The sequence below is a fragment of the Chionomys nivalis genome, chromosome 8, assembly GCF_950005125.1.
Source record: "Chionomys nivalis chromosome 8, mChiNiv1.1, whole genome shotgun sequence".
NCBI lineage: Eukaryota > Metazoa > Chordata > Mammalia > Rodentia > Cricetidae > Chionomys > Chionomys nivalis.
The window spans coordinates 96,452,646-96,475,520 of NC_080093.1; the positions used below are offsets into that span (position 1 = coordinate 96,452,646).

The 22,875-nt window shown below is 51.7% G+C and overlaps 1 protein-coding gene across 1 annotated transcript in view; it reads left to right on the top strand.

Moving 5' to 3' along the window:
• Arhgef17 (Rho guanine nucleotide exchange factor 17) overlaps positions 1 to 21,761 on the top strand; it is a 57,995-nt gene extending 36,234 nt beyond the window's left edge. Inside the window, exons 2-21 of the mRNA XM_057778112.1 lie at positions 1,429 to 1,506; positions 6,503 to 6,685; positions 8,308 to 8,424; positions 8,630 to 8,722; positions 8,871 to 9,047; positions 9,377 to 9,427; positions 9,674 to 9,783; positions 9,888 to 9,973; positions 11,767 to 11,885; positions 12,181 to 12,394; positions 12,850 to 12,923; positions 13,416 to 13,612; positions 13,786 to 14,087; positions 14,493 to 14,742; positions 14,985 to 15,071; positions 15,399 to 15,466; positions 15,827 to 15,975; positions 16,699 to 16,873; positions 16,952 to 17,221; positions 19,567 to 21,761. Of these exons, the coding sequence (XP_057634095.1) occupies positions 1,429 to 1,506; positions 6,503 to 6,685; positions 8,308 to 8,424; positions 8,630 to 8,722; positions 8,871 to 9,047; positions 9,377 to 9,427; positions 9,674 to 9,783; positions 9,888 to 9,973; positions 11,767 to 11,885; positions 12,181 to 12,394; positions 12,850 to 12,923; positions 13,416 to 13,612; positions 13,786 to 14,087; positions 14,493 to 14,742; positions 14,985 to 15,071; positions 15,399 to 15,466; positions 15,827 to 15,975; positions 16,699 to 16,873; positions 16,952 to 17,221; positions 19,567 to 19,763 (2,997 nt within the window). The 3' untranslated portion in view covers positions 19,764 to 21,761. The remainder of the gene's footprint in view (positions 1 to 1,428; positions 1,507 to 6,502; positions 6,686 to 8,307; positions 8,425 to 8,629; positions 8,723 to 8,870; positions 9,048 to 9,376; positions 9,428 to 9,673; positions 9,784 to 9,887; positions 9,974 to 11,766; positions 11,886 to 12,180; positions 12,395 to 12,849; positions 12,924 to 13,415; positions 13,613 to 13,785; positions 14,088 to 14,492; positions 14,743 to 14,984; positions 15,072 to 15,398; positions 15,467 to 15,826; positions 15,976 to 16,698; positions 16,874 to 16,951; positions 17,222 to 19,566) is intronic.
• Positions 21,762 to 22,875: the final 1,114 nt, after the last annotated feature.

The window sequence follows — 22,875 nt, forward strand, 5'->3', positions numbered from 1 at the left end:
TGTATACCTGTAACCTAGCACTAGGAAAGTGGAGGCAGGAGGATCAGGAACTCAAGGTTATCCTGGTCTTTTATAAGACCTTGCCTCGAAAGGAGAAAGAGGCTCGGTGAGATGGCCTGAAGGGTAAGCATGAGCACCTATGTTTCCATCCCGAAATTGTGAAAGTTGGGCAGAGCAGTGTGTGTCTGTAACCCTAGCATGCGTCTGTAACCCTAGCGTGCGTCTGTAACCCTAGTGTGCGTCTGTAACCCTAGTGTGCGTCTGTAACCCTAATGTGCGTCTGTAACCCTAATGTGCGTCTGTAACCCTAGTGTGCGTCTGTAACCCTAGTGTGCGTCTGTAACCCTAGTGTGCGTCTGTAACCCTAGTGTGCGTCTGTAACCCTAATGTGCGTCTGGAACCCTAGTGTGCATCTGTAACCCTAGTGTGTGTCTGTAAACCTAGTGCTGGAGAGCAGCCTGCCAGGCTAGCTGAAACAGTGGGGTCCAGGTTCAGGGAGAGACTGTGTGTCAAAAAGTAAATACGTAATAAATAAATAAATAAAATAATGTGGGAATCAATAGAGGGAGACACCTGACATTGGCCTCCTGTGTTCACACATGCGTGCGTGGGTGATCGAACCTATACATGTGTGCACACAGATCCCCGCCACACATACACATGTACATGCAAAAAAAAAAAAAAAAAAAAACAGAAGAAATGAGAAAACTATGTACTACACAGGTGGTCAAGAGTACTGGGAAGCCGGGCGGTGGTGGCGCACGCCTTTAATCCCAGCACTCGGGAGGCAGAGGCAGGCGGATCTCTGTGAGTTCGAGACCAGCCTGGTCTACAAGAGCTAGTTCCAGGACAGGCTCCAAAACCACAGAGAAACCCTGTCTCGAAAAACCAAAAAAAAAAAAAAAAGAGAGAGAGTACTGGGAAAAAGAAGTGCCTGGTACGAAGGAGGGTTCTGTAACCTTCTAAGCGTCAGAACTCTGACACTCCCGACTCTGTGACATCTAGCACCAACTTTCCTTCCCTGGGCTGCAGTGTCTTCACCTGGCAGGAAGTGACAGTGTCTACTCTGAGGGACGCTGCGACATACAGCCAGGTCAAACATGTCCTCCTAGCAACAAGCTGGAACTTGGCATTTCCAGAGTAGTTCCTGGAGTGGGTGTAGCTGGAGGCATCGTCCTTTGTAAATATGAGGGTTTATTGTTGTTGGGTTTTTGTCTTTGTCCAGAACCTGTTGGGATGGGAGAACATGGAATACCCAAGCAGAGACCTGGCAGGATGGAGGTCCAGGATGCTTTGGGAAACTATTTCTGGGGGCAAGAAGCAGGCAGGGAAAGGATCTCGGGGTGTGTAGATGAGCTTGCATGTAGCTGCAGGTGCAAGAGGCTAAGGGAACAAAGGCCCACTCACCTTCTACTCCTGTCCCCACAGGATATGCGGAAGCACGTCACCATGACCCTGCTGGACACGGAGCAGTCGTATGTGGAGTCACTGCGCACCCTGATGCAGGTGAGGCCCATGGCCGAGGGCCATGACCGAGGCCCGAGAGCAATATTCCAAGTGTGGGCAGCAGACACGTGGGATCACCCGTTGCACAGGGGTTGAGACCAAAGAGCTGTGTCCCTGGCACATACCACCAATGTGTAGAGAATCCCTGATGTGGCCACCCCGAAGGAAGCGGTCACCCCCTGCAGGGTAGGTGAGAACAGGAGTCATAGGGAGAGTGGGAGCCTCTACCCATTGCTCCCATGTTCCCGCAGCAGCCCTGGACAGCTTTGCACCCCCTTGAGCATGCCTTTTCTGAGACCAGAGTTAAATACTGAGTATCGACTGCAGGCAGGCCCTGGTCCAGGTGCAAGAAGCCCAAGGACAAGGGAAAGAAGAACCCTGCTGAGTAGATGGGACTCTCTAGTGATTCTCAACCTGTGGGTCTCGAACCCTTTGGGATGACATATCTGATCCCCTGCATATCAGATACTTGCATTACTATATATAACAGTAGCAAAATTATAGTTATGAAGTAGCAATGAAAATAATTTTATGGTTGGGGTCACCAGAGCGTGAATTAAAGCTTCGCGGCATTAGGAAAGTTGAGAAGCACTGCTCTAGAGGCGTGGAAGATGCTAGACCAGAATCCGTCAGAGAGGTGCAGTGGGTAGCATCTGCCGAGGGAGCCGCGTGGTGTGCAGTCTGAGGGGCTGGGTCTTGGGTGCTATTGCAGGAGCCAGCAGGGGTCTTGCCATGGGGTCCTTGAGCCCCAGGAGAAGGATTTGTACCACAGTGGGGTTCTGGAGATTCAGTAGAGAGTTTTGAGTCAGGTGGGCATGTGGTTGGACTCGCACGTGGGGAATTCTGTATGACTGTTGGAACAATGAGCGCAGGAGAGGAGGCCAAGCCAGGGCTATGGAGTTCCAGTAAGGGCACCGACCACAGGAGGACGGGGCAGACGCTTAGGGGGTGAGCTGCTCAGGTCAGGTGGGTTCCCGGGACTGCGTTATGGGCGTGGGGTGGGAAGTCAGGTCTATGCCTGGGCCCCTAGCCTGGGAAAGGTGGAGAATAGAGGAGGGGTGGGTGCATCTATGGCAGGACCAGCTCACAAGCACGATTAAAGATGAACTTGCTCTTTCCTCCACAGCTCGGGGTGAAGTAGAACCCAGGAAATACCTAGAGCTAATCAGCCTTCCTACTCCTCTCCCTCTCCTTCTCTGACTCCACAAATCCATATATAAACCAAACACTACTCTCTGGGCAGGACAGGGGGCGCCATCCTGCTGTGAGCCGGAGGGACAAGAGCCTGTTCCCTGGAGCTTACAGGCTGTTCAGTGGGACAAGTCACACCTCCTGGCTGCTGGGGATGCAGAATTCAAGGGCGTGTGTACGTGCGTGCGTGCGTGGGTATTGCCGCACTCGAAAGGGAAGTTGATTCCGCCCCACGCTGCAGCACTGACAGAGAGAAGGTGTGATGGTGGTGGCCGGGTCCGAGGGAGGCTGGGGCTGGGAACACTGCGGGGAGCTAGTGTGCAGTGGTCAGAGCTTCCAGCTGGGAGAGGAAGCTGAGGTTTGCACAAGAGTATGAATGCGTGTGTACTAATCTGTGCACTTAAAACTGATTACAGTGTGGCCACAGAAGTCGCTCAGAAGAGTGCTATCCAGCATGCAAGAAGCCCTGGGTTTGATCCCCAGGACTTCATAAACCAAGGATGGTGTCTCACACCTGTGGTCCCAGTGCTTAGGAGGCAGAGGCAAGAAAATCACAAATACAAGGTCATCTTTGACTAATAGATAGTTCAAGGGTAACCTGGAATTCATGAGAAACTATTTTTTAAAAAACAAATGAAAGAAATTTGTCAAAGTGACAAATTTTTTCTTTTGTCCTGTTTCACCACAAAGAAATACTTTACCTCTGTTTTTTTATTAAAATGTCCATAGATTTAAGAGCATAGAATGAACACTTCCTTGTGTGGGTTCAGGGAAGGTGACTCTGGCTTTGGAATGTCCAACAGAGACCTAAAAGATGGGTAGGGTATCAGCAGAGACCCCACTGGGGGGGATGGGCAGAGGGTACGCCAGCAAAGGCCAGGACAGCGGAGGAACCTGGAACATTTAGGAGATCAGAGTACCTAGTGTGACTGCCAAGGAGAAAGACAGGAAACCAGGCAAGGGCTAGGGTCTTCTGCAGGCAAAAGAAAACCTGAGGGGGGATTCCTAAGATGTCAGACAGGAAGAGTAAGGGTTGGTGGTGGTAGGGTCAGTTAGCCCTGGCTTAGGTCACTCCCTCCTTCTGGATGACAGGAGTTTGAGCCACCTCACTTTTCCAGGCCTTGGTTTCACCTGTAAAATGAAGTTATTCGCATATTCTCTCGGAGTATTCGAAGATGGAAAGATGGTGTTGCCTCTCGGGCCTGTTGGCAGAGAGGAGTGGTGGGGTACAGATCAGGCAGGCCTGGCGTCTGAGTCTGCTGGGCCTTATTAGCAAGCAGAACTGGAGGAGAAGGCCTCTGGGTGGGAGGGGAGAGGTAGCGGTGAGCAGTGGATTATTACCTGAACTTAAGGCCCAGGAGTACCCGCAGCCTGGGAGTATGGAAGGAAGACATCCCTCCAGGGTTCTGGAGCAAGACTCTGCTGCTCAAACTTTGCTTCGCTTCCTGGTCACCTGTGCAAGCTGGAACAAATCTTGGGCGCAGTCGTACCTCCCCTGCCCTGGCTATAGAGTGGAGATCATAATCGCCATTGCCCCAAATGCATATCTCAGGAGAGATGTGTGTAGCATCTCACATACTGCCTGTGTGTGTGTTGGCGTGAGTATGTGTGCAAAATTGCTTCAACCTTTGTAAACCTTGTGAGATAGAAATTATGAGTTCTCTGAACAAGGGAGCAAAGACTCTGAAACAGAGACGGCCACAATGACCACTGCCTCCCAAAGTGAGTTGGCAGGAATCCTGCAAGACAAGGATTTTAGTAAAATTAAAGCCTCTTGTGGTGGCACCTGTCTGTCATCTTGATATTTTAAAGGTAGCAAAATGGGGAGTTTAGGACTAGGCTGGCCTGCAAAGCGAGAGCCTGTCTCCAAAACAGAAAACAATACTAAAGGAGCCAGGTGTGGTGATGTGTGCCTGTGACCTCAGCTTGAGTAGGCAACAAGGGGATTGGGATTCAGGGCTGGGCTGACTACTTAGTCAGTTCAGATAAAAACAAACAAAACAACAGAAAGGAGCCACGTGCCCAGGTCAGCAGCCAGGAGATGGGATTTGAACCTGGGCCCTAAGTCTATTTCCTTTTCTGGTGTTACCCCATCCTGGAGTCCTGCGTTGAGTCCCAATCCTTTCAGCTAAGAAACAGCCTTTTCCTGGGCAGTTTTCTCCCCTTTGCTCCCTGCACCCCTCCTCTCCTGATTCCAGAGTCCTTACTCCGTTTGGCCTACTGTGTGATAGCTCATTTATTTCTTACATTGGGTGGTTGCCTCTGCTTGGGTTCCAGCTCAGGTGTGGGACTTTGGGCTGATACTCTTTGAGGGAATGTGGGTGTTAGCAGAGGCTGTATTGATGTTCAGTCATTTCATCTGCTATCCTGGGCCTGCTCCTCTTCAGGTGACCCAGAGGTGAGTGGTGTCACTTCTGCTCTGTGAGAAAGATCAGATCCTGACCCCGTCAGAGAGCCCTGATAGGGAGGCCAGCTGCCAGCTACTCAGTCACCCCGAGCCTTTTCAGAATCTTCAACCAGCCAAGAGAATCATATTCAGCTTGAATTTCAAATTTGTTTTACAAAACAAACTAAATGTTTTTAAATGTTTAATATAAATGTTATTTTATAAATTAGCATCACATCTGCCTTTTCAAGAACCACCTTCATCTTTTTGGCTTGCAGTTGCAGCATGGGCCAGTAGAGGGCGATCTCTCCATAGGCTTGCCCGTGGAGGGGCAGGCTGTTCATGCTTAGAAAACACCACTGAATGCAGATAGGTGTGGAAAACAGGAATTTTAGTCGCAGACTGCCCCGGAGATCCAGAAACTTTTTACCTAGTATTCAGTACAGGCCTCTAGTAACGTCGGAGTTGACTTCCAGGGCCTTGCCTGCCGTCACTTTAACTCCTCACCTGAGGTCGACCTGTGATCCCGAGATGGAAGGCCTTCACATTTCAGTGAAGCAGAGTTCCCCGTACAGTCGGTAGAAGAGCATAATTTAATTGAGGTGTTTTTTTCCTCTTAAAGGTAACTAAAAAATACCATAGTGTATCTTAGATTTGGTGAAATGAGGTTTTGTTTTCCATATTCAGTGCTTCATTTGACTAGATGTGTAAACTCTGCCAGGCCTTTTTATTGGTTTTCTCTTTCTTCCTTCCTTCCTCTCTTTCTTTCTTTCTTTCTTTCTTTCTTTCTTTCTTTCTTTCTTTCTTTCGTTTTGTTGTTTTGGGGTTTTTGTTTGTTTTGTTTTTTTTGTTTTTTTGGTTTTTTTTTTTTTTTTTTTTTTTTTGAGGCAGGGTTTCTCTGTGTAACTCTGGCTGTCCTGGAACTCACTCTGTAGACCAGGCTGGCCTCGAACTCACAGAGATGCACCTGACTGTGCCTCCCGAGTGCTGGGATTAGAGTTGTGGCCACCACCTCCTGGCTACTGGCTATTTTTTGAGATAAGCCCAAGCTGACCTTAAATTTATGGTAACCCTCCTGCCTCAATCTCCTGAGGCAGATTGCAGGTGTAAGCCACCACACTCATCTTTTGGGTCTTTCTTGTTCAAGGCCTAGCATGTGGTGATTATCAATAAAATACCTGTTGGTCTCCTGGAAAGCGCCCCACCCTCCCATCTTCTTGCTTCCCTCCAGTCTTTTCATGCCTCTGGCCTTCTTCCCCTGTGCCCCGTCCTCTGCTAAGCCCGGGGCTAGGCAAGAACACCATTTTAGGGGACAGACTCTTCTGCCACTGCCGAGTTGCAGGCCCTGCGGAAAGACAGTGCGGGTGAGGTGGGGGTGCCACCTCTGCAGGAGACACACTGATCCTGTGGGTCCTCCAGGGCTACATGCAGCCTCTGAAGCAGCCGGAAAACTCCTTGCTGTGTGACCCATCTCTGGTGGATGAGATCTTCGACCAGATCCCCGAGCTTCTGGAACACCACGAGCAGTTCCTGGAGCAGGTGCGGCACTGTGTGCAGACATGGCATGCCCAGCAGAAGGTGGGGGCCCTGCTCGTCCAGTCGGTGAGTGTCCTTGCTGCACGGATTCCAGCTGTGCACCATGGCCCAGTCGCTGTGCTGCCGCTAACCCAAGCCTCACGTTCACAGGGACTTGACGTTGATACTCACCCATCCTGGCTGCCTCTACTTAATAACCATAGTCCATACCCTCCGGCTTCTGATACGTGTATATCCTACACAGCATATATACCAGAGGCCCCGACTCTTGCATGAGTTTTTCAAGGTCCCTCAGTGGTGGCTCGAAATTTCAAAAGAACCACCACCAAAGCAAAAAACAAAGTTACTTATAAAAAAAATTCATTAAACTCCTGTAAACCTGCTATTTCTTAAAAATGGCACTTACTTATGTGACTTTAATTATATTTAAAAAACATTTATGCTACATTTTATAGTTCCCAAGAAACTCTTCTGTTGTTGTTTTGTTTTTGTTTTAGAGACAGGATTTCTCTCTGTAGTCCTGGAACTCACTCTGTAAACCAGGCTGACCTTGAACTCACAGATAACCACCTGTCTCTGTCTCCCATTAAAGGCACGAGCCACTATCACGTAACAAGAATTCTTGATGATAATTAATATATCATAACCAAACCCAAATAAATGGTTACTTAGAGCCACATAATTATAAAAGCAAAACTGTAGAGAATCCTTCCAGAAAGTTCAGTAAACCAAACCAAAAAAATGGTTTACATAGCAAGTTTAAAGCCAATCAGAATTACATTGTGAAATCCTATTTTAAAAAAATAATGATAAGTAAATCCAGACCTGGAGAGATGGCTCAGTCATTAAGAGCAGTTCTGCAGGTCCTGAGTTCAATTCCCACAGCCACATGATGACTCACAACCATCTGTAATGAGATCTGGTGCCCTCTTCTGGCCTACAATCATGCATGCAGGAAAAACACCCTATTCATTATAAATAAATCTTAAAAAACAAATCCTGTTTACTTTGGGATGTGCACATGTGTAAATGTGTTCTTTCTGAGGTGGAGTGTGGCCTTTAGCCTAAGCAGATCTTAGCTTGTCCTTTACGTGCTGTTATTCTCCATCCTCAGTGTCACCAAGGCCGACCTCTGTCTGGACCTGGGTCCTCCCTCATCCACTCAGGTTCAACCCTGTCCTGTCCAGAGACAGGGGCAGTTGGCACCCTAGATAAGAGGCACTATAACATCGTCTCTTAGCCTGTTCTTGGTATAGACAGGAACCCAGGAGTCCTCATTTGCAGGCAGGTCCTCGGCCTAGCACCTACCACCAGCCAAGCAGACGAATTAGCCACCAGCATGTACCCTGCCCAGAGTCAGAGTCAGCCACGGAGCAGGCTGCAGCTCGGCGCCCACAAGGGCTGACTGGGCTGGGAAGGGTGTTCCTGGTGGGTGGTGTTGGAGACCTGGTCCAGAAGTGAACAAATTAGGTCTGGGCTCGCACACACCCAGACACATGTGCGTGTGCTTACACGTAAACACACAAATGATATACCATGCACATACACACACATTTGCTCACTGTCATGTGTCACATATGTAACATGTATACATGTAGACAGAGACGGAGTAGTTAGATGGAGGGAAACTGGACAGGGTGAAGTGGGTGCGGGACCTGCGTCTGCCTAACCTGCCTTCTCGCCCACAGTTCTCCAAGGACGTCTTGGTGAACATTTATTCTGCCTACATTGATAACTTCCTCAATGCGAAGGACGCCGTACGCATAGCTAAGGAGGCGAGGCCAGCCTTTCTCAAGTTCTTGGAGGTATGTGCATTAGGGTCGGGATGGAAATACACTAACCTCAGGCTAGCTGTGGAGCATATCAGGAGCTCTTGACCAGAGCACCAAGGTGCTAGCAAGCGCGTCAGCCTCTGCCCCTGAGCTCAGCTGGAGGGACTTGCTAGGAGCCTTTCGTCCTGACATGCTATCCCTCACATGGGGACTCCCTCCACTTTGTCTTGGGTTTCAGCAAAGCATGCGTGAGAACAAGGAGAAGCAGGCTCTGTCCGACCTCATGATCAAGCCTGTGCAGAGGATCCCACGATACGAGCTTCTGGTGAAGGTAGGAATGGAATTGGTTGGGCAGGGAGGCAAGCACGGAAGTATGGGGCTGGGGGGTGCATTCTGTTCTCAGACTCCAGACAGAAAAGAAAGTCCAGTAATCTCTCCGGCTCCAAGGGCAGCTAAGCAGATTCCCATTTCCACCCCAGGACCTTCTGAAGCACACACCCAAAGACCATCCAGACCATCCACTCCTACTAGATGCGCAGCGGAACATCAAGCAGGTGGCTGAACGCATCAACAAGGGCGTGAGGAGTGCTGAGGAGGCGGAGCGGCATGCCCGTGTGCTGCAGGAGATTGAAGCCCACATCGAGGGCATGGAGGATGTATGTGCCCACCCTGCCAGGCTCCGCCCCACTGCTGTCTGTCTGCTCTGTCCCTGTCTGTCTGCTCTGTCACTGAGACTGTGGCCGTCCACATCCAGATCAGGGTCTGTGGTGTGCTTGATTCTGTGACCACAGTGCCCCACCCTTTTGTGTCTCCCTCGTCATCTGTCTGACCTTGTGTCCCCTGGCTTGGCAGCAGTACAGCATCCTGAAGAGGACAGGACATCGCTCTGACTGACCTGGTTTAGAGTGGGCCAACCAGATCATTGCAGGATTAATGACTAATAATGATGTAGTTTCTAAGACCCCTTGTTTCTCCCACCCAACAGCTCCAAGCCCCCCTGCGGCGGTTCCTGAGGCAGGAGATGGTTATTGAAGTGGTAAGAAGTATCCCGTTGGCTGCTTCCCCGTGTACCTCCACCCACCCAAGTTAATTCTTCCAGCACCTGCTGCCCTCAGGTCTCCCCCATCCACAGCAGGAGCCCCGATGCGTCCTGACTCAACATAAACTGGGGGAGAGCCCTTCCCCGCCTCCTGGGACTTGCTGTCCCTGTGGACACTAGGAGCATATGGGTAGGCCTCTGGGCTGTGCACACTCAGCCTGAATCCCACTTTGAACCCTACAGAAGGCAATTGGCGGCAAGAAGGACCGATCCCTCTTCCTGTTCAACGACCTCATTATCTGTACCACCCTGAAACGGAAGTCAGGCTCCCTACGGCGCAGCTCCATGAGCCTGTGAGTGGCCAGGGTGGGGCTGGGTGGTGCAGGCAGGAGAGCCATTGATCTACCATGGGCTCTACTCCCTGCCCCAGCCAGAGCACCCCATTGGCTACCCACAGGTACACAGCAGCCAGCGTCATTGATACGGCCAGCAAATACAAGATGCTGTGGAAGCTGCCACTGGAGGACACAGACATCATCAAAGGTAAGACTGACTTGAGTCTGTCAGAAAGATTCTGGTGTTGGGTTCTTCCTCCCAGAAGTCTTTCAGTGTGAGCTCTGTCTGGCCTGTCCGGCAGTTTTCCTGCTTTTGTGCCTTGCTCTCCATTCTATATGAGGGGCTGGTTTTGAAGGACCGGGTTAGCGCCCATGCAGCCAGATCCAGGTATTCATATAAACCATCCTCGTGGGGCTGCAAAGCAGTCACCGTAACTGTAGTGAGCCATTGAGTCAGCTGCTGATTGAAGACCTTCCATTCCCGCCTAACACCCAGGAGCAGAGTCCCAATAGCAGGTTGATTAAGGAGACTCCGGTGGCTTGGGGCTGAATCTGCCAGGAGCTGGACACCCTGAGGACCTCTTCTGCCGTCCTTCATCCCCTCTTGTCTCTGCTGGCTTGTCACTCCAGAACGACTCTAAGCCTACCTGAGAGGGGACTCAGATGGACCAGCTTGTCCCACGGGGACCCAGGGAGAGGACTGAGCCCGCCTCACCTCTTCTCACTAGGAAACAGAGCAGCTGATAGACCCTCTCCCGGGTATCCAGCTGTGTGGCCAGGAATAAAGCCGGGTGGAGACAGAAAAAAGCAGGCTTTGGCGTCGGAGAGTAACGTTCAGCAGTAGGAGACTGTCTTAGTGTGGCTCCGTGTAGCAACAATAAACACCAAACCAAACACCAAAGACCAAAAATTCCAAAGTAGGAATTTATTGCTCCCTGACCTGAAACCTTCCAGTGTAAGACACAGGCCCATCTGGTGTCCGCTGAGGGCCCGTTCCACTGTCCTCATTGGGTGAAAAGGAGAAACAAGCTGCCCCACGTTTTGTGTTGTTCAGACAGTATGGCGCACGCTCACTGTATAGACCAGGCTGGTCTTGAACTCACAGAAAGCTGCCTGCCTCTGCCTTCTGAGTGCTGAGATTAAAGGCATGAATCCCATTCATGAGGATACCACCCATCTGACCTTGTCACCTCCTACACCAATACCAGGGAAGTATTTCAACATATAAACTCTGAGGAGACACAAGCAACCACTGTGGCCAGGCTTTCCCAGGCTTTGTTGGCCTGTCATATCCTCTGAAATAGCATCAGTCTGTGTCCTTGGTGTCCGTGTCTCTGTAGGGAGTGCTGTCATGACCCCATGGTCATCTTCCCATTCTGTGACCCACGACAGCTACCCATATGTACTGTGTAAACAGGGGCAGAGAGGACAGTGAAACCTGTCATTTAGAAAAGAGTAAGAACAGCTTCCTGTCCCTTAATTTCAGTACTTAACTGCCCAGCCTTGCAGTGAAGACACAGCCCCTCTGATTATTTACTATCCTGGAGTGGACGTTCTGAGCTGGTCTGTAGGGTCGACCTCTTGGAATGGTCAGCTGTGGGAGAAGACCAGGAAATCAGGGCACCAGCTCCTTGTAACCTCCTTCCCAGGGAGGCAAGTCTCTTAGTCAGCAGACTGAACCACCAGGGCTGTCTGTTTGGCAATTCCCCCATGAGGCTGCACCCCGGTGTCTTCTGCAGCTCACATGACCTACTGAGCCATCTCTACTCTTCTAACAAGTTCTCCAAGAGTCAGATGTCCTGTGTGTGTGCTCCTAAACCAAGCCCAGTCCCCTCCTCCCAGGCTTGGGACTTTTCTGGAAGCCACCTGCTAACCTTGTTTCTGAAAGCTTAGGTCTGGAGACTTTCCAGTTGCTAGACCCGTCTCATGACCAGCTGCAGGAAGTGTGTGTCCAAGTCTGACCTTGTCTTCCCGTCCACGGCTTTCTTCTGTCCCTGCCAGGGGCGTCTCAAGCCACCAATCGGGAGAATATCCAGAAGGCCATCAGCCGCCTGGATGAAGACCTCGCTACCCTGAGCCAAATGAGCAAGCTCTCTGAGAGCCTCGGCTTCCCCCATCAGGTCTGTGCCCCGAGCTTGTGCCCTGACCTTGTCTGAGGGAGAGACAGTCTTGGCATTTGCCTGAGGAAGCAGTTGGTCCTGTCACTTATCTGAAGGGGAAAATTATAGTCTTGCTCCCACTTAAGGGAAGTGACAGGTCCCAGGTCTGAGAGAGGAGACATCTAGCAAGGGGAGGGGCCCAGCCCTGTCTGTGGAGGGAGGAAGCCATTGTCTGAGGACGGAGACAGGTCCTTATGTTCCAAGTGCAGATGCTCATGTGAGGCTTTGGTCTGAGGCCTGGGGTCTTTTCCCACAGAGTCTGGATGACGCGCTGAGGGACATCTCTGCCGCCGTGCACAAGGACCTGTCGGAAAAGCAGGCATTGTGCTACTCGCTCTCCTTCCCACCCACCAAGCTGGAGCTGTGTGCCACCCGGCCCGAGGGCACCGACTCCTTCATCTTTGAGTTTCCTCACCCCGACGCCCGCCTGGGCTTTGAGCAGGCCTTCGATGAGGCCAAACGGAAGCTGGGTGAGCCAGGGTTCAGGCTGGTATCTCCTCAGAGCCGTTGGGCAGTCTCCTGTCTTCCAGCAGCGGATTAGGACGGGTAGACTGAGACCTCTTCAGTGAAACCGCGGGCTGGGCATTAGCTCTGGCTTCCAGCTCCTCCCTGGCCGGGAAGGGGCTCCCAGACAGAGTCATTTTAGGACAGGGACTCCAGCGTGGACCTGAACAGCCAAGACCTTCCTCTTCCTCAGTATGGCTGATTCCTGGGAAGTTATTAATTCTGTAGCTATCTCCTCATTGTGCAGAAGGTGAAACTGAGGCCAAGACAAACAGGGTGTAGCCCATAGCCTCTCATTCTAGAAGGCCCTCCCTGGGGAGATTCTGACAGACAGGAGGAAATGGGATGGGGTGGGAACAAAGGCACAGAACAGTGGGTGCTAAACGTGTGTGTCCCCCTCTGCCTGTCTCCTCTACTACAGCATCCAGTAAAGGCTGTCTAGACCCTGAGTTCCTGAAGGCCATCCCCATCATGAAAACGCGCAGTGGCATGCAGGTGCGTGCGTGTGTGTGTGTGTGTGTGTGTGTGTGTGTGAGCCATGTAGATGTTATCCCTTCAAAGCTACTTGGGTATGAATCTTTGTTTTATGCGCCTCATCTTGTATGTTTGAAACCTTGTGATTGCCCCCTGTGTCTGAGTATATGCATGTGCACACTGCATGTGTATCATATGTGTACGAGCATCTATTTTGAACACAGACTGATTTGATTTAGGGTCTAGTCTAATTCATGCCCTTATATGAGTTTTCATACCTAGCCAACAGTACCGGCATCATGTATGAATAGAGTCATACATCCATGGTCCTACTCAGGGCACACTTATGCACGGTGCATGGTCCTACTCAGGGCACACTTATGCACGGTGCATTTGCTGTAGAGCGATATATGCAAGCTCGCCGCCCCTCTGTTCTGCTGGGGACTGTGGTACAGCGAGATACTGGCAGAATTCTAACATTCCCCTTTCCCCGTCCATTGGGGTTTCCCACAGTTTTCATGTGCTGCCCCCACCCTCAGCAGCTGCCCAGAGCCAGCACCAGAGGTGTGGGTATGCAACAGTGACGGCTACGTGGGTCAGGTGTGCCTGCTAAGCTTGAGAGCAGAACCAGACGTGGAGGCCTGCATTGCCGTTTGCTCTGCCCGCATTCTCTGTATCGGAGCGGTGCCAGGTCTGCAGCAGCGCCCGCGGTAAGGCCTTGGTGAGCCTAGGAGACTAGCCTCCGTCCCAGAACACAGCGAGGTTGACATCGGAGGTCGGTGGGCCGGGCCTGGTGGGCGGGCTGTCTGTGGGCGGGGCGGGTCAAGCGCTATCTCGGACGCCTCCTAGCGGCAGCGTTTGTTCCTTTCCCCTTTGTCTCCAGGGAGCAGCCAGAGCCCTTGAGGAGTCCGCCAGAGTCCACCCTGGAGCCCGCTGGGCCCGAGCTAGATGTGGAGGCCACAGCTGATGAGGAACCACCAACGCTGGCAGAGCCAGGGCCTCAGCCTTGCCTGCACATTTCCATCTCAGGATCTGGGCTGGAGATGGATCCAGGCCCTGCCAAGGGTGACCCCCAAGCTGAACTGGTGCCCTTTGACAGCGACTCTGATGATGAATCTTCACCTAGCCCCTCTGGGACGTTGCAGAGCCAAGCCAGCCAATCCACCATTGCGTCCAGCTTCGGCAGTGAGTGTGGGGGAAATTGGGCGCAGTGGGTGAGGAGACACGAATGCAGGCAGAGGCTAGAATCTGTTCACTAGGGGGACTGTGATAGTGAGGACTCAGAAGGCAGTGAGTCAGACGTGGGGTCCCGGAGGCCTTAAAGTACACTGTTAAGGGAGATGGGCATTGGGTGTTGGGAGACTGGCATATGGAGGCTAGTCCCTCCATAAGGGTGTGGCTGAATTTAAGACGGCCAGATGAGGACTAGGACGTGGAGTATGTGCTGAGAAGGCGCGGGGGAAAGGTCTTAGCACATACAGAGATCAGGGTCAGAAAGGATGTGGCCAGGAAGGACTCAGTGGGACCTAGGAAGATGTTAGATTTCTGCCCGTTGGAGTGGAACAGAGATAGAGACCTTTGTCCCTTCAGATGAGGAGACCCCAAGCTCCAAGGAAGCCACTGCAGAGACAACCAGCTCTGAGGAAGAGCAGGAGCCTGGCTTCCTGTCACTCTCTGGCTCCTTTGGGCCAGGCGGTCCCTGTGGCGCCAGCCCAATGGATGGACGAGCCCTTCGCCGCTCCAGCCGTGGTTCCTTCACAAGGGGCAGCCTTGAGGACTTGTTGAGTGCAGACCCTGAGGCCTACCAGAGTTCCGTGTGGCTGGGCACTGAGGATGGATGGTAGGTAGGGGCAGGGCAAGGTCTGGGACAAAGCTCTGGAAATCGTATGGTGGCCTGAAGCAGAAGCGAGAGTGGGGGGGTTGAATCTAGTCTTGGGGTTCTGCCAGCTGAGGATACTCAGGAGACGCTAGTAAGTTGTGTCAGTACCTGGTGTAGAGGAGGGGGGGAGAAGGCGAAAGTGAAGGAGCGGCTCTTGGGGCTGGTCGGTTTGCCTGCTTGTCACAGATGCCCCTCATCCACAGTGTCCACGTCTACCAGTCCTCTGAGAGCATCCGAGACCGCAGGAACAGCATGAAGCTCCAACACGCAGCCTCTGTGACCTGCATCCTGTAAGGCCCCGGGTTGCCCTTCCCATGCAGAGTCTTCTTGGCCGGCGTATAGGCCAGCTCTATTCATCTACCCCCTCTTTTCTGGGGAAGATGCAGAACAGAGGCCTGCACCCAGGCCAGCTGTGCGTCTCCCACACTGTTAATGTGGGAACGTCACTGCTGCCTCTCAGCCGCAGGTCCCCTCCCCCACACACACTTTGAGGGTAAACAATAAACAGAGGTAAACTCTCGAGACCAGAGCCAATGTCCCCTTGAGTCCCTTGGCCCCAAGATGCACACTTCAGCCTCTGGCATTGCATTGTTACATTGTTACTTCCTTTTTCTCAGGTATCTGAATAACCAGGTGTTTGTGTCTTTGGCCAATGGCGAACTTGTGGTTTACCAAAGGGAAGCAGGTATGTGCCCCACACACCCTTCCACCCTTAGCCCTTTTGTGGTAACTGAGCTCTCTTCTGGACAAATGGGAACTTGTAGGCCGCAGACTTCGGGCAGCTCCCAGGTCCCTGTCTTTCACTGGGCGGTGGCGGCTCACACTTCTATCTCCAGCCCTCAGGTGCAGAGGCCGGTGGATCTCTGAGTTCAAGGCCAGCCTGGTCTACGTAGTGAGTTCCAGGGTAGCCAGGGCTACACAGAGAAACCCTGTCTCTAAAACCCAAAGACAGAATGGAACAATTCAGGTTTCTTTTCAGGGAAGGCTGAGACAAATTTAGGACTACACTAAACTTTATGTTTTCTTTAACCCATTTCTTCTCTAGGGCGTTTCTGGGACCCCCAGAACTTCAAATCAATGACTCTGGGTGCTCCAGGGAGCCCCATCACCAAGATGGTGTCTGTGGGTGGACGGCTGTGGTGTGGCTGCCAGAATCGGGTCCTCGTCCTGAGCCCGGACACGCTGCAGCTGGAGGTAGCCGGGCTGGGGAACAGAACCGGTGATCTGGGATGAGCTGGGCTCACAGACGAGGGAGATGAGACCAGAGAGACAGAGAAGCATCCAGGCCAGCCTCTGCCCTTCCCTGAGGAAGACAGCAACTGCCCATATATTTAGAATTCCTCATTCATGCCCCTGTTGTACCCTATCTGTGCAATACTGGGATCCCTGAGGGACATAAGGGTCCTCCTTCCTGATGTCACCAACCCTTAAGATGAACTTTTGGCCTTCACTCCTGCTTTGTTTGCATACAAACCTAAGTTCCCAGCCTAGGCAGTACCTAAGGACCACAGATTTCATGGGCTTCATTGGCTGAGTTGAAGGTTGAGGCTTGGGGTCAGCCCTGGTTCTGTGACTAGCCCCGCATGTGACCATGGGCCTTTAGGGTATGACTTTTTCCTCCTAGGCTAACACTTGCCCATCCATCCAGGGAGAGACCAGTGACTGGTCTAAAACCCACACGAGCTTTAGTCACTCAAGTTTTGTAAGGAAAGGGCACCCCTTTTTACTTCTGGAGGATTAAGGGGCAAGCTTTGAAACTGATCATCCAGACCCAAGGCCAGGCCTGCCTTGGCTGTCATTCCGGGCAGGTATCTAGAGGGGTTTGTGGGGAGCTCTGTTTGGGGTGACAGTGGTGGGGTTCAGGCAGAAGAGCAGCTTTGCCAGCTACCACCTGATCTCTGCCCTCCTCCCCTACAGCACACATTCTACATGGGGCAGGATTCCAGCCGAAGTGTGGCCTGCATGGTCGATTCCAGCCTGGGTGTGTGGGTGACCTTGAAGGGTAGTGCCCACGTTTGTCTGTACCACCCCGATACCTTCGAGCAGCTGGCGGAGGTAGACGTCACCCCTCCTGTGCACAGGATGCTGGCAGGTACTGACTCCGCTCCCGTCCTGGGGGAGGCCTAGCCAGGGCCCGCCTCCAGCGCAGTGTTGCCGTTTCTCCCCCCAGGCTCCGATGCCATCATCAGACAGCACAAGGCAGCCTGCCTGAGGATCACAGCGCTGCTGGTGTGTGAGGAGCTCCTGTGGGTGGGCACCAGTGCCGGGGTTGTGCTGACCATGCCCACAACCCCAAGTACCATCAGCTGCCCGCGAGCACCCCTCAGCCCGACGGGCCTAGGCCAAGGGCACACTGGCCATGTCCGCTTCTTGGCAGCAGTCCAACTCCCTGATGGCTTCAACCTTCTGTGTCCAACCCCGCCACCTCCCCCAGATACAGGTGGGTCTGTGCCTTCCACTCCCGTCCAGGGGCTCTGCCAGGGGAGGCTCTGCCAGGGTGAAAAGAGCAGAAGTGGAGCATGTTATAAGAAAGACCGCAGCGCCCGCAGCTGAACCTGTGCATGAGCATGAAGTGCTGTAGGAGACAGGAAGTGAACCATAGCTAATAAGGGGCAAATGTGCTCATGGGAAGTATATCCTGTTGTGTGTGTTTCTTAACCAGGAAGTGGGGCTGGAGAGATGGCTCAGTGGTTAAGAGCTCTGACTGCTTTTCCAGAAGACCTGGGTTTAATTCCCAGCACCCACATGGCAGCTCACAACTGTCTATGTCGGGTCAGTTTCAGGGGACCCGACACCCATGGCCAAAGACCAGTGTACATAAAATGGAAACAAATAGATTTTTAAAATATATCCGAGGAAATAAAGCAGAGCTAGAAATGAGGTATAGGAAGGAAATGGACTCGGGAAGTGATGTCCAGAACAGGAAATAGAAATAGCACCAGAAAAAAGGATACAGAGAGGAATAGGGCAGGGAATAGGATTAGAGAAGGAAGCAGCAGGAAAATGAGGCACTTCACAGGAGCGGACAGGACGGGGAGTCAGGAGGGAGCGGTGAAGCCTGAGTCAGGAGCTGTGTGGATTGAGAAGACCTGAGCCGCACTGGGTGTCCGTGCGCTCACGCGTCAGGCAGCAGCAGCACACGTTCTGGGTGCTGTGTGCATAGCCCAAGGTGGTGCGAGCCCACACGGCTACGCTGTGCAGTATTGATAGATGAAGCAGCCCTGTTCCTGTTACTGCCTGATGAATGAAACACGATTTAGTCAAAAGCAAGAGACAATGATATCACCAAGAGCTACAGTAAACATGGGCGGACGGGGCTGCTGTACAGGAAACTCTCCCTTAAGGTGACCAGTAGGGTAGACTCTGGGAGAGTTAAAAACTTAGCATAGTCCTGTCATAGGAAAAGGCTGTGCACACACGTGCCTCTGGGATCAGTCCCCAACCCGAAAAACGGAGAAGACAGAAAGAAAATAAAGATGCACTACATACTCACAACACGTGTTCTGCGTATGAAAAGTGGCTGGCTGTTTATACCAGCATTTCCTGGACACGTGACTGGTGTGACGTGTTGCCCAGAAGATGGCCACCAACTTCCCTAAGAGATAAGGATTTTTCAGTTTCAATGACCAAAAGTTTATTATTATGTATAATTACAGCACATGTCTATATGCAGAAGTCAACAAAGATAGAGAGTGGCTAGGAAATCAATGTCATTCCTGACCGGAAAACATAGGTTGGGGTGGGGATGGGGTGGCAAGCGTGAGGACTCAAGTTCAAATCCCCAGCACCCAAGTAAAAGCCACAAGCAGTAGCCCTTGTCTGATTACAGTACTGGGGAGGCAGAGATGGGATCCGGGGGCTCATTGGCCACTCAGCCTAGACTAATGAATGAGATCCAAATTTAGTGAAAAACCCTGACCTGTAAAAGAAGAAGAAGAAGGGGGTCTCGAGAGATGGTCCAGCAGGTAAGAGCACTCTTTGCTCTTGTAGAGGACCAAAGTTCAGTTCCCAACACTCAAATCAGGCTACACTGTCTCCTGCAACTCCAGCTCCAGGGACTCCAATGCCCTCTTCTGGCCTAGGCAGGTACACACACGTGCCGCGCGCGCGCGCGCGCACACACACACAACACATACACACACACACACGTGCACAAATAAAAATAAAATAAATCTTTAGAAATTCCTTTAAGCTGGGCGGTGGTGGCACATGCCTTTAATCTCATTACTTGAGAGGCGGAGGCAGGCAGATCTCTGTGAGTTTGAGGCCAGCCTGGTCTACAAAGTGAGTTCTAGGACAGCCAGGGTTATACAGAGAAACCCTGTTTGGGTAGGGAAAAAAAAAAGAAAGAAATTCCTTTAAAAAATAAGTAAGAAAGCTGAGGGTTGTGACGCAACCTTTAGTCCCCATACTCGGGAGGCAGAGGCAGGTGGAACTCTGCAAGAGCCAGGCTAACCTGGTCTACACAGTTCCAGGCACCTCTGGTCTCCACACACATGCACGCACACTCATATGAATATGTATATGCACTATGCTTACAGAAAGCATAAATGCACATGTGTGTGCATTCACACATAGTGGAGATAAGAAACGTGACTACCGAGAGAGTGGACTTTTGTTCTGGTATGGGAATTCTTGGTTAACAGGAAGTGTGTGTGTCTTACTATCTTCTGGGACGTAGAAGGAGAGGCCTCAGCCTGGGAAGAGACAGACAGACTGAGGGCAGGTGGACAGGTGAAGCTACAAATTGCTTCAGGTTGACCAGTCCTCCTCTTTGTTCCTCAGGCCCTGAGAAGCTGCCATCCCTGGATCACCGGGACTCCCCTCGACACCGAGGCCCCACCTCAGCTAGGCCTAAAATGCTGGTTATCAGCGGTGGAGACGGTTATGAGGACTTCAGACTCAGCGGCGGGGGTGGCGCCAGTAGGGAGACTGTGGGCCGAGACGACAGCACAAACCACCTCCTCCTATGGAGGGTGTGAGCGTGCCCGCTGCGGCCCAGCACTGTCCGCCTGCCCGCAGCCTCCTGTTTTCCCAGGCCATATGCAGCCCTTGAGCAGTGTCCAAGCAGGGCACACCGTGCGGCGCTCTCTCACCCTTGTGGAAACATTTCCTGGTAGAATACTACCAGACGGGCCGAGGCCTCTCCTACTCGCTGACCGCTGGAACCAGGGTGGAGATGTGGGGGCTCCCCAGGACCTTTGTGCCTGGAGCTTCTACCAAAGACATAATGGGCCTGGACCCCACTGGGCTGGGAAGGCCATGTGCAATATGTGGAGGATTTCTGGGGCCGTGGGAAAGCTAAGGGACAGCATCCTTTCCTGTGTACAGTATTTATGTTACTTTTAAGATGAATACTTTCCAAAGCACTTATTTATGCAGTAACCTGGGGCCGGACGTGATGTGAGGAAGCGACAGAATGATAAAAGTCTGTTCTTGTGTGAGAGACCACCCTGGAACCCTAAGCAAGCTTTCCTGGAAGGACCAAGCCCATCACACACACACATACACACACACACACCACACACTCACTCTGCATGTTCAGGGCACTAAGACATGTCCGTTAAGATAAACTCCAGCCCTCCCTGACAGGGCTGCCCATCCTAACGCAGAAGCAAAGTTTGCTCAAGTGCCCTCAGACAGACAAGATGACCAGGGGCGGTAACTCTCACTAGGCAGCTTCCCAGCTTTAGCACTTCCAAGGTGTTGGTGGTGCCTAAGGTTCCTTAACTTGGGAATATTAGTGGATCTGGGACAGGGCTTTCTCAGGTAAGAGAAAGGGCCTTCCCTCCTCATGACTGGCCCTAGCCCAGCTCCTGCCTCCCCATGTCTTACGCATTGTCACAGTGGTCACCTTGGGAGCGGACCCATGGGTCCCCTTTCTCTGACCACTGAATTCTAAATGCCCCATCCTGCCAGGACCAGCCCCTTTAGGACGAACCCCCCTGCCAATGTTGAGGGACTAGACACAGCCTTTTTAACTGGGAAAGTTCCTCTTTGGGGCAGTCTCTCCCTCACCTCCAGGCTGCAGGGAGCCATCCTGCCCCTCAGCCCCTTGCTTCAGCTACAACTCCAAAGGTCTGTTTTCAGATAGGGTTGGTTTGTTCTGTTCGGTTTTGTTTTTCTTTGGGGTGGGTGGGTCATTGCGGTCTTAGAGTATGTTTCTCTTGCTACCAAACAGCCATGTATTAACTCTCCTCAGATGATGAAATTTAAAGTCAATAAATAGAAACACCAAATGATGGGTCCCCCTTGGCCTTGGGCCATAAGGGCCTACTGCCAGCCCCCTCCGGGCTCTGTCTCCCCAAGGCTTCCTGATTCTGACTCACTTAGACTGAAGGAGCAGATGAAAAGTACTGGGGTAATAGGGTTAACACTGGCCTGCTGTGTTTTCATGAGCAGGTAACTGCGCCTGTCTGGGCCTTAGTTTCAGAAGAGGAAAGCATTTTGAATGTTAGAATTACCTACAGATCGTACACCTCAATAGTGTATCAATCAAGAGCTTCGAAGTCAGCCTAGAGCTAGGCTTGGGAATCGGAAGCAGTCAAGGAGCCAGGGCAGTACAGGTCCTGTCTAAGGTCCTGTGAAGCAGAACTAGAACCCAGGTCTGTCTGATTCTGGTCCAGAGAGGTGTGCCGTTAAACCAGACTGCAAAGAATGCAAGCGCCCAGCAGCATGGGACAAGGAGCCCCTCACACCGTGGTGGCTATGCCTCATCTCCGCTTTGTTAATCCAAATGACTTCCTTCAAAAAACTTAGTTTCTGGGACGAGAACAATAATAGTTTAGTGGTTAAGAGCAACGACTGTACTTCCAGAGGACCAAGGTTCAGTCCCCAGCACCCACATGGCCACTCACAAACATCTCTACTGCAGTCCCATGGGATCAGATGCCTTCTGATCTCCAGGGCCACTGCATGCATGCACATGGCCACAGACCTACATGCGGGCAAGACATTCATACACACAGCATAATAAATTTTTTTTTTATTTTTTTTATTTATTATGTGTACAACATTCTGCTTCCCACACACCAGAAGAGGGCGCCAGATCTCATTACAGATGGTTGTGAGCCATCATGTGGTTGCTGGGAATTGAACTCAGGACCTCTGGAAGAGCAGTCAGTGCTCTTAACCTCTGAGCCATCTCTCCAGCCCCCAGCATAATAAATTAAAAAAAAAAAAAAACAACTAAGTTTCTGGTCTGAAAGGGTTGACAGACTGTATTATTGGCATGTGGGAAGGCTGAGGCAAGATGATCTTGAATTCAAAACCAGCTTGGACCAGGTATTGATGGCACATGCTTATAGTCCCAGCACTAGGGAGTTGGTGGCAACTGGATCTTTGTGAATTTTTTTTTCTTTTTTGGTTTTTCAAGACAGGGTCTCTGTGTAGCTTTAGAGCCTGTCCTGGAGCTCGCTCTTGTAGACCAGACTGGCCTCGATCTCACAAAGATCTGCCTGCCTCTGCCCCCTGAGTGCTGGGATTAAAGGCTTGCACCACCACTGCCTGGCTAAACTCTGTGAATTGAAAGCCAGCCTGGTCTACCTAGCAAGTCAGTGCTACATAGTGGGACACCCCTCCCATCTCAAAACAAAACTAACAACTTGGTCTATGTGGCAAGATCTTCTCCCCCCTGTACCCCCAAAAAAGGAAAAGAAAAGGGGGTAAATGTAGGTGTGTGTTTTGCAACTCATACACACCCCTCAAGGGTCTGCTGGGTCTCCCACACATGTATAGGATATCCTGTTAGCTTCGTTTTAGCGAGGAGAGGATCCTGCTCATGTGGATTCAAGATGAAGGAACGCAGACCGGAACTGAACAGATTCTGTGTGGAATCTTGACTGCCTCTCACCAACCATGTGACCAAGCCAAATTATTTCCTTCTTGGAAAAAGGGTCTGATGATCCTTTCTCCCCTACAGGATGTTTGACTGGTACATAGAGTTTTTGGAATGCAAGGTTCACTGTGGGGCTAAAATCAAAAGTGTGCCTGCTGCTAGAGACCTGAGCTGTCAGTCACAGGGCCCAGTGATCTAGACCCCAGGCCCCTCCCTCCCTGCCGCTAGAACAGTTACTGCGCTTCTCTGTCCGTGGC